Source organism: Dermochelys coriacea, chromosome 9 (assembly GCF_009764565.3).
Source record: "Dermochelys coriacea isolate rDerCor1 chromosome 9, rDerCor1.pri.v4, whole genome shotgun sequence".
In the NCBI taxonomy this organism is placed as follows: domain Eukaryota; kingdom Metazoa; phylum Chordata; order Testudines; family Dermochelyidae; genus Dermochelys; species Dermochelys coriacea.
Window position 1 is genome coordinate 29,043,039 of NC_050076.1, and position 17,095 is coordinate 29,060,133.

At 40.4% G+C, this 17,095-nt stretch overlaps 1 protein-coding gene across 1 annotated transcript in view; it reads left to right on the forward strand.

The window, feature by feature from the left end:
- Positions 1-17,095, forward strand: part of HLTF (helicase like transcription factor) — a 57,393-nt gene that overhangs the window by 27,873 nt on the left and 12,425 nt on the right. The window contains 5 exon segments of the mRNA XM_038417697.2: positions 587-725; positions 3,157-3,292; positions 3,574-3,753; positions 4,869-4,993; positions 11,920-12,098. Of these exon segments, the coding sequence (XP_038273625.1) occupies positions 587-725; positions 3,157-3,292; positions 3,574-3,753; positions 4,869-4,993; positions 11,920-12,098 (759 nt within the window).

Here is a 17,095-nt window from a genome sequence, read left to right on the forward strand (position 1 = left end):
TATAGTATAGGGTAAAGCACACAAAAGACCGGTGATTGGTTTTTCATAGCCTGGAATTTGGTAGGGCCCTATGCATAATCTATGAAAGTATGTAAAAACTGATTATTTTTGAGAGATGTATTGATTTCCTGAATAAGGATACCCGTTATACGTGAATTCATGCATTTGGCTAGCTTTGTTTTCATACAAATCTCAGTCCTTTTTAAATACCTGGGTATCTGATCTTTGAAATGGCCCCTCCTATTTAATTTAGCATCAGTAAGCACCCTTCCCGCTTCTCTGCTTTCTGATCTGGCTTCCACACCTTCACTCTGGTCACCCTTTTGCATCCTCTTAGTCCCAGGCACGTGATGTACATTTCCAGGGATTCTTTAAATTCAAGAGTGGGTTCCTCACATTCCTCATTTTACTATTCTTTGAGTAAGCAAGATAAAAATGAATATATGTTCTACTATTAGTAGTCTGTCTTAATGAATCTACCTCACTTGTGCTATATATGTGTTAGGTCTATGACTTGATATATCATAGTTTCAAAAAGATCTGTTTTGATTTGAGTTACAGGATCAAAAATAAAATTGTATTTCAGAGCAGAGGTGATAGCCTGTTACACAGATTAAAGTGGCTGAGAGTGGTGTTGGATGAGGGGCATACTATTCGAAACCCAAATGCTCAGCAAACTAAAGCTGCATTAAATCTGGAGGCACAGAGAAGATGGATACTGACAGGTGAAATATTTTACCCCACAGTAATTGCAGTGTTAACCTTTTTTTTTTTTTGTACTACAATGACCCTACATTTTTAAAGAAATGTTTTCATTTTGGTTTTATCCAGAAAACCTAACATTTATTTTGGCTGCTGGGCTCTAAATTCAGACTTATTTTGGAATACTTAGATTAATCTTAGTTCAGAAAGAAGATCTTAAAACGGTTTTGAAAAAGTAACGTCAGACTTTTCCATAAGTCCTCAGTAGCATGTTAAAAGTCCATAGAAAACTGCTGCTGCTGCTATCATCTTTATAAAAGTTGATGAGAACGCAACCAAATTGAACTATTTAAAATAATGCTGTTATCCCAACTTCATTTTACATGATCAGCAAAGAAGGAAGGGACTGGCTCACCAACCAACATGTTCGATTTCTTTGAAACCCAGATTTTTTTGTTCACCTAGTCCTTGATTCAGGACAACACGTAAGCACGTGCTTGACTTAAATCAATGGCACTTAATCACCTGCTTTAGTGTTGGCCTGAGTAGGGATGCTTTCCTGAACTGGGGCCTAAGTGAACTGCAAACCATCTACAGCAACTTGCAAACATGTGCTGTCTAGGAATAATGCCCCAAAGGCATCTATTATGAATAGAGCTGGATGAATAATGGATTTTTTTTCCATTTGTTGTCAATTCTGAAAAACTGAACAAAATTTTATTTGAGTTGAATCCGTGAATCAAAAAGTTGAAAAAATGAGTCAATGATTTTTTTGTTTTAATTTTGGGCATTTGGACCTCTAGATTCATAAAACAGCTGCAAGTGAAGGAGGAAAGCCTCTCTTAAACCTTTAGTCCATGGCTAGGGTGTTCTCTTGTGTTGTGGGAGATCTTCTCTGCCTGATGTGGAGAAGGAATTTGAACTTGTTTCCCACATTACAGGAGAGTGCCCTAACACCAGACTATGAGAGATTCTGGTATGGGTGTCTGTCTGTCTCTCTCTCTCTCTCCTGTTCCACTTCTTATAAATTAAAAAGTCATTGGAGCAGGAACTTGAATGTGGGTCTCCCACATCCTAGGTGAGTACCCTAAGCACCAGCCTATATAGTCTTTCTCATTCTCTTTCCGAGGCCCAAAAATTATTCTTTGTCATTCATAGTATCAATTCACAAGATCAGTGGCCAAATTTCTCTAGTGCCTGCAAACTTTAGATTTCTCATAACAGTCTAGCATTTCAGAGTATTTTGAAGTATTCCTCTTCGAAAAAGAAGACTCAATCATTTTATTCAGTTTTCAGTTGTTCTTAAGTTATATGTGCCTTTTTTTTAAATGGAGGGTTTTTATGTTTTCTGGTACTATGTGTTCAGTTTGGGCTGAAGCTATGTTTGCATCTGACAGAAAATATTGTTGATGGAGAGGACTTTGGCTATATCCTTTCAGATTTGCATGCAAGTAGTGTGAATTCAATATTTAAAAATTGCTTGTTTTAAGAATAATCCTTGAAACTGAAAATTTTCACTATACTTGCTTTTCTTTACTTAACAAACTACTGTGGGTGGTTTGTTTTATTTTGTTTTTGAATTCCTGTTAATACTCAGCTGCTTTTTTTTTTTTTAGAAGGAGGGGGGAAGCACTGAAGCATTAGTTCTGAAAACTTTTTCAAAAAAAAGACTAAAGGATTTGTAATGACCTCTCAACTAGACTAAAATATGAGAGGTCTGACAAGATCATAATCTATGAAAAATGAACAAATACACAGTAACATTTTATGCCTATCAATCTTAACAAAGCCCTTTTGCATCAAAACTGCTGTGAGCAGGCTGGAATCCCACCAACTCTTCCAAATCCACCATTTTCTTTTAAATTGCAAACATAGCTTCAACCAAGTGTATGGCTACTTCAGGGGTTTTCTGTAGTGGATGCTGAGACTGCCATTTTGGGCAGAAAGCTAGTCCATTTTATTATCTGCTGTTGGGGTGTATTTACAAATTAATTTAAAATAGATTAAATGATCTTAAAGAAATAACTGAAAATCCTAACACTTTTTGACAGCTCCTCCCTTTTCCTTGGATATGTTATCTGAGGGATTTTAATATGTTGTCCCATTATTATATGGGTTAGAATCTTTGTCAGCCAATCTTCTCTCTTTCTCAGTCCTGCCTGTTTCTCTAAAGTGGAACTATATGGGAAAACTAATACATTTTTAAAATATGTAGTTGAGATAGCTGCAGAAAGACTCCCCTGAAAAAGTGTATGCTAGTGTAACGGTGCCTTGTTTGTGAAGACTATTACTTTGTTTCATATCGTGGATCTGTGACTCAATCTGGAAAAAAAATTTTTCCTGTGTTCTGGCTTTTAAAGCCTTGCTCTGTATATTTGTGGAGGAGTGGACTACTTTTAATCAAATTTATATTTTTGGTTCTTAAGGTTTTCCAGATTCTTTTTCTTATTTTAGGCACTCCTATCCAGAATTCCTTAAAGGATTTGTGGTCTCTTCTCTCCTTTTTAAAACTGAAACCTTTTACTGATAGAGAGTGGTGGCATAGAACAATCCAGCGCCCTGTCATGCTGGGAGAGCAAGGGGGACTGAGGTATGAAGAGCTTGTAAAATGTTTGTGGATAATAAATCTGATCTTTGATTGCCAGTGCATCATGACAAATTTGTGCATTTGTACTTTGTTTAAACATAATGTACATTTTTGGTTGTAAAATGCAATATATTGTATATAACTTAATTTTAGTGCAGTGTAGCATGCTATCAAGCTCAGATTTTATGCAAAAGAATCAGTTGTATAGTAAACTAAATTAAAAAAAAAAAACTATTAGTAATTTGTGTTAGTGTACTAAAGACTGGTTCATGTGTCTTTTCTAGGCGTTTACAGTCCCTAATTAAAAACATCACTCTTAGGAGAACAAAAACAAGCAAAATTAAAGGAAAGCCTGTTTTGGAGTTACCAGAACGTAAGGTATTTATTCAGCATGTTACGCTTACAGAGGAAGAGAGAAAAATCTATCAGTCTGTGAAGAACGAAGGCAAAGCTGCTATTAGCAGGTAGATTGTGCAGTTACTATTAAAGTTGTCAGTGTTCTTTGTGGTCTGACTTCTGAAAACTACTGGTCCAGATGTTTCAAGCATATTAGCTGTAATAGCAGAATGTATCTAAAATATGCCAACTCTTTCTCTCTCCCTTCCCCCCCCACTTTTCACTCAGTGTGCCCTGAATTAATAACTGCAAATGACAGTAGCATTTGTTCAATTGTTAGCATGAGGAAGAAAACGAAGAACTGTCTAGCATATGTCATAAATGAGCCTAACTGTCTTTGAGAGAAGCAAAAAATATAAAATACGCTAACAGTAGTCTTAAAAATAATTCTTTAGCACTTGAAAAACTTGTTTCTATAGAACATTACATATATTCTCGTACACTATTTCAAGAAAAAAGTTGAACTTAAGTGTAAATGAGTCTTAGGAACTAGTTACTGATATATGATGGTATATGCAACTTCCTACTTTGACCTGTATGGTAAGCGCATATATATAGCTTAGTAAGTTTAGATAACTTTGAAGGACTTTCAGTTTTGCTTTTGCATTTCACAGCTTTAACAAAACTGAGGTCAAAGAAACCATGGCTCTCACACCTTACCCAGAGCAGTCATTTTTTCAAAGTATTGCACAAGGTTTCAGTCACATGGTTTATATTAGCTGGTGGCCCACTTACTTCAATTAAGTTGCACTAATATGGGTGAGTGGAGAACCAGGGCCAATGTAAAATAGGTGACTAAAAGTTCATGTACCTCTCTGAAAATCTATACCACAAAACATTTTAATAGGTGAGAATGTTCAGACATCCTGATGTCCCTGGTTTCTGTGAGTTAAAGTGTAGAGTGTTCAATTCCATTTGAAGTCTGGATCAGATTCAGGGATAACACTAATGTTCAGGACACCACTATTTAGATAAATGGCAGTTCTCCAGTTTTGCCATTTGGATGTGTACGCATTTAAAAAAAACAAAAAAAAAAACCATGAAAGGGCATGTTTTTCATGCAAAACAGGTAAAAGGTGACTGTAAGAATAGGACATGGTTTAGATCGCTGAACTTGACCCATCGAGACCATGTATTTAGGATACAATGTTTTTCACACTGTAATATTAAAATTGTTCTTCAGGTATTTTAATGAAGGAACTGTTCTGGCACATTATGCAGATGTTCTTGGTGTCTTGCTCAGATTGAGGCAGCTGTGTTGTCATCCTCATCTTTGCACAAATACATCGTCTTCCAGTTGTCAAATAAGTGAGTAGATGTACTTTCCATGTATTGTTCTGAAAACTATAACAGCATTTTAGTTCAAGTCCCAAGAATAGAAATGTTGTTGGTAGACTTTTTATCTGCTCTATTATGGACAAAAACAATTAGTCATTAATATACCCAATTAAAATGTTCTACCTACAGTATTTGGAATTTTAGATTAATCTTTAAAACATCCCCCCACCTAGCTGTGCCCCTTAACTTAGTCATATATGCTAGTCTTCATATCCCACCAAAGGCAAGCCATAAAAAAAGAACAAAATATCTAGCTGAGTCATTCAACAGCCCATCTACAGTTCACTCATTGGTTTGCATTGTCATCCTTAAATATCTCTCTTCCACTATCTTTTTCCTGAACAACCATTCTGAGTGTTCAAATGCTGATGTATTTTAATCATTAATATAGGGTTAGGGTGGATTTTATAAATTGTACTGTAGTTCCATACATGATTTTTGTATTAGTGTGTAAATGAGGTATGCTGTCTCTATAAATGGCAGCTGTGAGTTTTTTTTTTTTTTCTGTAATCCTTATGAAAATTTGTGAATGGGTGATCTGTCATTCTAAATTTGATATCAGTTCTGTAATTGCTATGTAAAGTCTGTATGTGCATGCACTAGTGAATTTTATATTTGTGGACTGAGTTAAAACTACATGTTTTGAAGGATGAAAATGGACCTATGTATATTATGAGTGGAGGAATGAGGAGCAGCATGTAGATAAGAGGAGGGTGTTGAATGTCTTAACTGCATATTTTATTTATTTATTTATTTTTTAATGAATTTGGATGTACAGTCTAGCAAACTTAACTTTAAGGTACATGTTTTGTTTTTTATGGTGGGGGAAATTACCAGGGTTTGAGTATATATCAGTGATGACAGTCGTCTTTTTAATACATGTGATTAGCTATTTGGTATTAATACATATTATCCCCTGTAAGCCCTTTGCAAAGCCCTGATGTTTCCCATGACCTCCTTTCCCTGCCCTGTCCCTATGCCTTGTTCCCTGTCCTGACCTTCTCCTCCCCAGTACCCTTCACAGCCTAAATTGCCCCCTGGTAGCCTTGCTCCCACCATGTTGTCCATCTTCCTACTATATTCTGCTTTTAATGTTTAGATCTATCAATACTAGTACACATTTAAAAGCTGAATATGTCTGGCAAGTACATGTGGGGGAAGCAGAGCAATAGGGGAGATCATGGAGGCGAAAAACAGGGAGGAGGAGATACTCTCCTCCCTGAATCTGACAGCTCTGATGTTACAGACCCCAGTCAAGCTCTTGACTGGTGAACTGCAGGAGGGTTATTAGAGGATGGCTGTGCTCTGCTGAGCCATAGAAAGCTTATTAATGTCTTGGGCCTACTTCTCCCCTTCTGAGGACAAGAGGATGAGTGAGGTATTGAGGGACAGCCCTGTAGCTTTATCAGAAGGAGAAACTGCCTCTGTAGTGGAGTTGCAAGCTATGGGTTTTTCTTTCCCCATGATTGTTTGCCATTATAGGGGCTATGGCAGGGTGGGGGGAAAGGTGAGAGTTGAAGGCCAAGTTTTTGGAATCCATGAGTGTGCAGCTCCACTGCAGAGGCAGATGCCTCTGTAACTTCAGAAAATGGAAAGTAGCTGCTGGATCTGAGTAGGTCCATTGACTGAATTTAGCACAGTCCAGTTAAGATATCCTGAATATGAAGAATAACTTCTGATACCCAGTTCTAAAATTTCAAAATGATCATATTTCTAAGATGTCATCAGGATCAGTATGAAGTTTAGAGCTTTTGGAAATAAATAAATTTGAGAAAATGGGGCAAAACTTCAAAGAGCATTTTAAAATGTTGCTAAACATTATTCCTAAAAAAAAAATAATAAAAAAAAATTCATAGGACATAAATTTTCCATGTAGAGGTTTACTGTGCTAAATTTGGACGCTACATTCAATTACAGGTTTCAGAGTAGCAGCCGTGTTAGTCTGTATTCGCAAAAAGAAAAGGAGCACTTGTGGCACCTTAGAGACTAACAAATTTATTAGAGCATAAGCTTTCGTGAGCTATAGCTCACTTCATCGGATGCATTTGGTGGAAAAAACAGAGGAGAGATTTACACACACACACACACACACACACACACACACACACACACACACACACACACACACACACACACACACACACACACACACACACACACAGAGAGAGAGAGAACATGAAACAATGGGTTTATCATACACACTGTAAGGAGAGTGATCACTTAAGATAAGCCATCACCAGCAGCAGGGGGGGGAAAGGAGGAAAACCTTTCATGGTGACAAGCAAGGTAGGCTAATTCCAGCAGTTAACAAGAATATCAGAGGAACAGTGGGGGGTGGGGTGGGAGGGAGAAATACCATGGGGAAATAGTTTTACTTTGTGTAATGACTCATCCATTCCCAGTCTCTATTCAAGCCTAAATTAATTGTATCCAGTTTGCAAATTAATTCCAATTCAGCAGTCTCTCGTTGGAGTCTGTTTTTGAAGCTTTTTTGTTGAAGTACAGCCACTCTTGGGTCTGTGATCGAGTGACCAGAGAGATTGAAGTGTTCTCCAACTGGTTTTTGAATGTTATAATTCTTGACGTCTGATTTGTGTCCATTCATTCTTTTGCGTAGAGACTGTCCAGTTTGGCCAATGTACATGGCAGAGGGGCATTGCTGGCACATGATGGCATATATCACATTGGTAGATGCGCAGGTGAATGAGCCTCTGATTGTGTGGCTGATGTGATTAGGCCCTATGATGGTATCCCCTGAATAGATATGTGGACAGAGTTGGCAACGGGCTTTGTTGCAAGGATAGGTTCCTGGGTTAGTGGTTCTGTTGTGTGGTGTGTGGTTGCTGGTGAGTATTTGCTTCAGATTGGGGGGCTGTCTGTAAGCAAGGACTGGTCTGTCTCCCAAGATCTGTGAGAGTGATGGGTCGTCCTTCAGGATAGGTTGTAGATCCTTGATGATGCGTTGGAGAGGTTTTAGTTGGGGGCTGAAGGTGATGGCTAGTGGCGTTCTGTTGTTTTCTTTGTTGGGCCTGTCCTGTAGTAGGTGACTTCTGGGTACTCTTCTGGCTCTGTCAATCTGTTCCTTCACTTCAGCAGGTGGGTATTGTAGTTGTAGGAATGCTTGATAGAGATCTTGTAGGTGTTTGCCTCTGTCTGAGGGGTTGGAGCAAATGCGGTTATATCGTAGAGCTTGGCTGTAGACAATGGATCGAGTGGTATGATCTGGATGAAAGCTAGAGGCATGTAGGTAGGAATAGCGGTCAGTAGGTTTCCGATATAGGGTGGTGTTTATGTGACCATCGCTTATTAGCACCGTAGTGTCTAGGAAGTGGATCTCTTGTGTGGACTGGTCCAGGCTGAGGTTGATGGTGGGATGGAAATTGTTGAAATCATGGTGGAATTCCTCAAGAGCTTCTTTTCCATGGGTCCAGATGATGAAGATGTCATCAATGTAGCGCAAGTAGAGTAGGGGCATTAGGGGACGAGAGCTGAGGAAGCACTGAATTTAGCCGTATAGAGTGGAAATCTGTCAACTTCATGAAAAAACTCGCACAGATACACACAGACATCATCTTCCTCTCCAAATGCAAACAGATGGACATCATACCGAAAGGACTGAAGGTAAAAAATCCATTACAATCTACATACCACACACACTATGCTGACAGCTTGTGCCACACATTCTCAAAGAAACTGCGGAACCACCTGATCAACATCCTCTACAGCAAACAAGGAAAGATTAAGAATGAGCTCTCAAAACTGGATACTCTCATAAAGAACCAACCTTCCACACAAACTTCCTCGTGGCTGGACTTTACAAAAACTAGACAAGACATCTACAACACACACTTTGCTTCTCTACAAAAGAAAAAGGACACTAAGCTATCTAAACTACTATATGCCACAAGGGGCCACAACAATGGTTCCCGTAACCCACCCAGCAATATTGTTAATCTATCCAACTATACTCTTAGCCCAGCAGAAGAATCTGTCCTATCTCGGGGCCTCTCCTTTTGCCCCTCCACCCCCACGAACATGATACAGTTCTGTGGTGACCTAGAATCCTATTTTCGACGTCTCAGACTCAAGGAATATTTCCAACACACCTCTGACCAACATATTAACCCACAGAGACCTTCCTGCCAACACTACAAAAAGAAGGATTCTGGGTGGACTCCTCCTGAAGGTCTAAACAGCAGCCTGGATTTCTACATAGAGTGCTTCCGCCGACGTGCACGAGCTGAAATTGTGGAAAAGCAGCATCGCTTACCCCATAACCTCAGCCATGCAGAACACAATGCCATCCACAGCCTCAGAAACAACTCTGACATCATAATCAAAAAGGCTGACAAAGGAGGTGCTGTCATCATCATGAATAGGTCGGAGTATGGACAAGAGGCTACTAGGCAGCTCTCCAACACCACTTTCTACAAGCCATTACCCTCTGATCCCACTGAGAGTTACCAAAAGAAACTACAGCATTTGCTCAAGAAACTCCCTGAAAAAGTACAAGAAAAAATCTGCACAGACACACCCCTGGAGCCCCGACCTGGGGTACTCTATCTGCTACCCAAGATCCATAAACCTGGAAATCCTGGACGCCCCATCATCTCAGGCATTGGCACCCTGACAGAAGGATTGTCTGGCTATGTAGACTCCCTCCTCAGGCCCTTCGTTACCAGCACTCCCAGCTATCTTTGAGACACCACTGACTTCCTGAGGAAACTACAGTCCATTGGTGATCTTCCTAAAAACATCATCCTAGCCACTATGGATGTAGAAGTCCTCTACACCAACATTCCACACAAAGATGGACTCCAAGCCGTCAGGAACAGTATCCCCGATACTGTCACGGCTAACCTGGTGGCTGAACTTTGTGACTTTGTCCTCACCCATAACTATTTCACATTTGGTGACAATGTATACCTTCAAATCAGCGGCACTGCGATGGGTACCCGCATGGCCCCACAGTATGCCAACATTTTTATGGCTGACTTAGAACAACGCTTCCTCAGCTCTCGTCCCCTAATGCCCCTACTCTACTTGCGCTACATTGATGACATCTTCATCATCTGGACCCATGGAAAAGAAGCTCTTGAGGAATTCCACCATGATTTCAATAATTTCCATCCCACCATCAACCTCAGCCTGGACTAGTCCACACAAGAGATCCACTTCCTGGACACTACGGTGCTAATAAGCGATGGTCACATAAACACCACCCTATATTGGAAACCTACTGACCGCTATTCCTACCTACATGCCTCTAGCTTTCATCCAGATCATACTACTCGATCCATTGTCTACAGCCAAGCGCTACGATATAACCGCATTTGCTCCAACCCCTCAGACAGAGACAAAACCTACAAGATCTCTATCATGCATTCCTACAACTACAATACCCACCTGCTGAAGTGAAGAAACAGATTGACAGAGCCAGAAGAGTACCCAGAAGTCACCTACTACAGGACAGGCCCAACAAAGAAAACAACAGAACGCCACTAGCCATCACCTTCAGCCCCCAACTAAAACCTCTCCAACGCATCATCAAGGATCTACAACCTATCCTGAAGGACGACCCATCACTCTCAGAGATCTTGGGAGACAGACCAGTCCTTGCTTACAGACAGCCCCCCAATCTGAAGCAAATATTCACCAGCAACCACACACCACACAATAGAACCACTAACCCAGGAACCTATCCTTGCAACAAAGCCCGTTGCCAACTCTGTCCACATATCTATTCAGGGGATACCATCATAGGGCCTAATCACATCAGCCACACAATCAGAGGCTCGTTCACCTGCGCATCTACCAATGTGATATATGCCATCATGTGCCAGCAATGCCCCTCTGCCATGTACATTGGCCAAACTGGACAGTCTCTACGCAAAAGAATGAATGGACACAAATCAGACGTCAAGAATTATAACATTCAAAAACCAGTTGGAGAACACTTCAATCTCTCTGGTCACTCATCACAGACCTAAGAGTGGCTATACTTCAACAAAAAAGCTTCAAAAACAGACTCCAACGAGAGACTGCTGAATTGGAATTAATTTGCAAACTGGATACAATTAACTTAGGCTTGAATAGAGACTGGGAATGGATGAGTCATTACACAAAGTAAACCTATTTCCCCATGGTATTTCTCTCCCCCACCCCACCCCCCACTGTTCCTCTGATATTCTTGTTAACTGCTGGAATTAGCCTACCTTGCTTGTCGTCATGAAAGGTTTTCCTCCTTTCCCCCCCCTGCTGCTGGTGATGGCTTATCTTAAGTGATCACTCTCCTTACAGTGTGTATGATAAACCCATTGTTTCATGTTCTCTGTGTGTGTATATAAATCTCTCCTCTGTTTTTTTCCACCAAATGCATCCGATGAAGTGAGCTGTAGCTCACAAAAGCTTATGCTCTAATAAATTTGTTAGTCTCTAAGGTGCCACAAGTACTCCTTTTCTTTTTACATTCAATTAGTGGATTAGTTCCTCCTTTTAAGCAGAAATCGCAGTGCAATCCCAACTATAGAGTAGCTACCAATATCTTCATAATAGAATCACTGTCCAAAACTGTTGTTGCGTAAACATTGCTCTTTTTCCCTCAGTCCCTGAGCACGTTGCACCATGTACTGATCAGTGTGCCCTTAGTCAGTTAGGGTTTCTTGAGTTTAGTCTGAGTGACTTAAATTGAATATTCATAAAAATGTTTTTAGATAGTAATACAGAATTATTCTTGATTCTGCCATATTTAAGTGTGTTTATAAATTGTAGGCCAGATCCTCACCTGGTGTAAATCAACATGGTTCTGTTGAATTTAATGCAACTATGCTGATGATCTGGCCCCATGTGTAAAATCTTTTTTTGTTTTACAAAACTTTGTTTTCTGTATATATTAGGTTATAGTACTCCTGAAGAATTACGTGAGAAGTTAGTAAATAAAATGAAATTGGTTCTCAGCTCTGGCTCAGATGAAGAATGTGCAATTTGCTTGGATTCTCTGAACCTCCCTGTGATAACACACTGCGCACATGTGTTTTGTAAACCATGCATTTGTGAAGTCATCCAAAGTGAACAGGTTAGCTATTTTGTTGTTGCATTTAATCATAGTGATTAATCCCAAAGCAACATAGATTGAATCTGGACCAGAGTGGAGGTAACGTTGCATTCCAGATGACAAATCGTAATCCTATTAATAAACAGAGAGCAGCTGTAAGGCTAAAGAGTATACTGATGTATGCTAAGCCTACCGGAATAGCTCAAGGCCCAAATTTTGTCTTTGGATTTGCACCTGCATATCCCATAAACTTTAATGAGAGCCTTGCAACTGTTTCCGGTGCAGATTTTACCAGTCATTGTTCACTTTTTCTCATGATAAAATGGGATTAATCTTTTGAGATTACTGCTGTGCTATACCAGGTCACTCCTTTTTAGTCTTTGAAATGAATATGAGAGCATCATGTATAGTACTGTGTACATCCACAGGACTATCACTGTGGGTATGCTGTATGCATACTTTTTTCAAGCCTTTGGCTAGCATGTTCTCCATCTGCATTTAAAAGAAATCAAAAGTACTTTGTTTGAAGATGACCAATTAATAGTGAATCTAAAAAGTAAGGTGTGTAGTTTTTTGTTTTGTATTTTTTTTTCCCCAGTGAGGACAAAACCACCTGTCTTTACTATTCATCTGAGACCTTTCTATTAAACTGTTTAACAGCAGTTAGTTAACTGGAACTTAAAAAAAATTATTCAGTAACTGAAGCAGTCAGTAGCATCATATAGGAGACCCTAATGAAAACTGATCCTTTTTAGCAGTTCTGTTTGTAATCTGTGCAAGTGAGTAAAAAAGATAATTTGGAAGCCCCAGCAGTCTTGTAATTTCCCCTGCAGCATGCAGACCCACCAACCCCTTTGTATGCCAGCTGATATCTGTTCAAACTGTATACATATGCACTGAGCAAAGGAAATGTGTACTCTCTAGATTTGTCACCAGAGGTCAGTGCTAACCATTTTATAATAGTTCACTCTGAGGCTTACCTACATTATATTGGGATTGGTGAAGCAGTTGTCTATCCCCATAGTAAACTGTGTGGAAGGTTGGTGAATGATAGAATAAGATAGTGAAAACTGAGAGAGGAAAGGTAGGTTAGGTAACTTTTTTTTTTTTTTTATTGGACCAATTTCTGTTGGTGGAAGGGACAGCTCTCAAGCTACACAAATCTTTCTCATGTCTTGAAGGCAACCAGTGTATCTGAGCTAAATACAAGGTGTGACAGATAAGTCTCTGTTAAGTGCATGATTTTTAATGTTGAGCTGACTTATGAATTTAAGTTCCCAGGCTTGTTTTTTGAAGGTATTATACAGGTTTCCATTGAGAAAGGGGACAGAGAGGTCAGATTTGAGGTGATTGTTTGTGAAAAGTGTTCGGCCAGGAATGATTTGGTGTTCTTGTCTTTTAAATTTTTCGGTGTGAGTTCATTCAAGAGCATATTGATTGTCCATTTTCAACCCTTGGGGTTTGGGGCATTTGGGGCACTGGATGAGGTACACTACATATTGCGTTAGGCATTTATCTTGAAAGGTGTGTTAGTTGGGGGTGTTTGATCACTTTAGCTGTGGAGATATGTCTGCATGTTTTGCATCTGTTTGGCCCTGCTTTGAGTTGGCTGTATCCTGGCCTCTGGGGAGCTTGCTTCTGATGATGAGCTTGCTGAGGTTGGATGGTGTTTGAAGGCCAGAAGAGGGTGTTCAGTAAAGATTTATTTCATTGTGTGGTCCCCATCAAGTATGGGTTGTAATTGTTTAATGATACCCTGTATGGGTTCTAGTATGGGGATAGTAGGTGACAACTAAGGGTGTGCTGTCCGTGGGTTTGTTGTTTTTCTGTGCTGCAGAAAGTTCTGGGGTATTTGGGTGGTCTGTTCCAGGATGTGATTTGTCAAATGAATTCACACAGAAAAATAAGACAAAAACACCATATCGCCTGTGGATGAACATTTGTCATAAAGCGTTCACTCTGTATCTGACCTCTTGGTCCCAGTCCTCAAAAGAAACCTGCATAACGCCGTCTAAAGACAAGCCTGGGAACTTAAATTCATAACTGCTGGACATTAAAAACAGGCACCGATTTTTATAGCTTACTACGCCAAATTGTGTCACACCCTCTTGCTTGCTACAATTGCCCACTTCATTTTAAGTGGTCTCCTGCAGCATGTGTTGAACCTCCTATGCTTAACAATCTTGCCCCACCTTGTATTTAGCTCAGACACTCTGGTTACTTTCTCCCGACCTGAGGAAGAGCTCTGTGTAGTTCGAAAGCTTATCTCTTCCACCATTAGAAGCTGGTCCAATAAAGATACTACCTCACCTACCCTATCTCTTTCACATGGGAGCAGCCATACTAGGCCAGACCATGGTCATAGAATCATAGAATCATAGAATATCAGGGTTGGAAGGGACCCCAGAAGGTCATCTAGTCCAACCCCCTGCTCAAAGCAGGACCAAGTCCCAGTTAAATCATCCCAGCCAGGGCTTTGTCAAGCCTGACCTTAAAAACCTCTAAGGAAGGAGATTCTACCACCTCCCTAGGTAACGCATTCCAGTGTTTCACCACCCTCTTAGTGAAAAAGTTTTTCCTAATATCCAATCTAAACCTCCCCCATTGCAACTTGAGACCATTACTCCTCGTTCTGTCATCTGCTACCATTGAGAACAGTCTAGAGCCATCCTCTTTGAAACCCCCTTTCAGGTAGTTGAAAGCAGCTATCAAATCCCCCCTCATTCTTCTCTTCTGCAGACTAAACAATCCCAGCTCCCTCAGCCTCTCCTCATAAGTCATGTGCTCTAGACCCCTAATCATTTTTGTTGCCCTTCGTTGTACTCTTTCCAATTTATCCACATCCTTCCTGTAGTGTGGGGCCCAAAACTGGACACAGTACTCCAGATGAGGCCTCACCAGTGTCGAATAGAGGGGAACGATCACGTCCCTCGATCTGCTCGCTATGCCCCTACTTATACATCCCAAAATGCCATTGGCCTTCTTGGCAACAAGGGCACACTGCTGACTCATATCCAGCTTCTCGTCCACTGTCACCCCTAGGTCCTTTTCCGCAGAACTGCTGCCGAGCCATTCGGTCCCTAGTCTGTAGCGGTGCATTGGATTCTTCCATCCTAAGTGCAGGACCCTGCATTTATCCTTATTGAACCTCATTAGATTTCTTTTGGCCCAATCCTCCAATTTGTCTAGGTCCTTCTGTATCCTATCCCTCCCCTCCAGCGTATCTACCACTCCTCCCAGTTTAGTATCATCCGCAAATTTGCTGAGAGTGCAATCCACACCATCCTCCAGGTCATTTATGAAGATATTGAACAAAACGGGCCCCAGGACCGACCCCTGGGGCACTCCACTTGACACCGGCTGCCAACTAGACATGGAGCCATTGATCACTACCCGTTGAGCCCGACAATCTAGCCAGCTTTCTACCCACCTTATAGTGCATTCATCCAGCCCATACTTCCTTAACTTGCTGACAAGAATGCTGTGGGAGACCGTGTCAAAAGCTTTGCTAAAGTCAAGAAACAATCTTGCCCAGTAACCTGCCCATCTTGCCCAGTAACCTGTCTCCAACAGTGACCTTTACCAGAGCTTCAAGAGGCCTGTACAGAACAGGGCATTATGGAATGATCCACTCTGTCTTCCACTCTGGGCTTCTGGTAGTTAGAGGTTTAGGGTTACCCTGAGTATGGAGTTGTGTCCTTGACCGTCGTGGCTAATAGCCATTGATAGGACCTTTTTCCTTTTTGAATCCTGTTATGCTTTTGGCTAACATTCCGTGGCAATGAGTTCCACAGGTTAGTTATGCATTGTGTGGAAAAAAGACTTCCTCTTGTTTATATTAAACCTCCTGCCTATTAATTTCATTGGGTAATCCCTAGTTTTTGTACCGTGTGAAAGCATTAATAGCACTTCTCTATTCACTTTTTCCATGCCATTTTTGATTTGTATAGACCTCTATCATATTGCCCTTTAGTTGTCTCTTTTCTGAATAGCCCTAATCTTCTTAGTCTGTCCTTGTGTGGAAATCATTCTGTACACTTGATCATATATATTTGTTGCCCTTCTGTGAAGGTTTTCTGTTCCACTGTATCCTTTTTGAGATGGGGCAACCAGAATTGGACACAGTATTCAAGATGTGATTACATCATGGATTTATATAGTGGCATTTATAATATTTTCTGTCTTATTTTCTGTCCCTTTCCTAATAGTTCCTAACATACTGTTAGCCATTTTGACCACTACTGTGCATTGAGCTGAAGTTTTCAGAAAGCTATCCATGTTGACTCCAAGATCTTCCTTGGGTGGTGGTAGCTGATTTAGAACCCATCATTGAATATGTATACTCGGGATTATTTTTTCCAGTGTGGATTACTTTGCATATCAACACTGAATTTCATCTGCCATTTTGTTGATCAGTCACCCTGTTTTGTGAGACCCTTTTGTAATTCTTAGCTGTCTGCTTTGGTCTTAATTATGTTGAATAATTTTGTATAGTCTGTAAACTTTGCCACTTCACCCCCTTTTCTAAATCATCAATGAACAGCACAGGTTCCAGTCTCTGTATCCTTGGAGGATCATGCTGTTTACCTCTCCATTGTGAAAACTTGATCATGTATGCCTAGCCTTTTTCCTATCTTTTTCAATCAATTGCTGATCTATGAGAGGACCCTCCCTCCATGGCTACTTTAGTTTCCTTAAGAGCCTTTGATTAGGATCCTTGTCAAAGGCTTTCTGAAAATTTAAGTAGTGTGTCAACTTATCTACATGGCTGTAACTCCCTTAAAGAATTCTGATAGATTGGTGAGGCATGGTTTCTGTTTCCCTTCTCCAGCAAATCGTATTTATCTGTGTGTCTGTTTAATTGTTCTTTAATATAGTTTCCACCAAAATGCCCACTGGCCTTTAATTGCCAGGATTTTCTCTGTAGCCCTTTTTAAAAATCAATGTTACATTAGCTACCTTCCAATCATCTGGTACAGGCTGATATCTGTGATAGGTTGCATACTACTGTCAGTAGT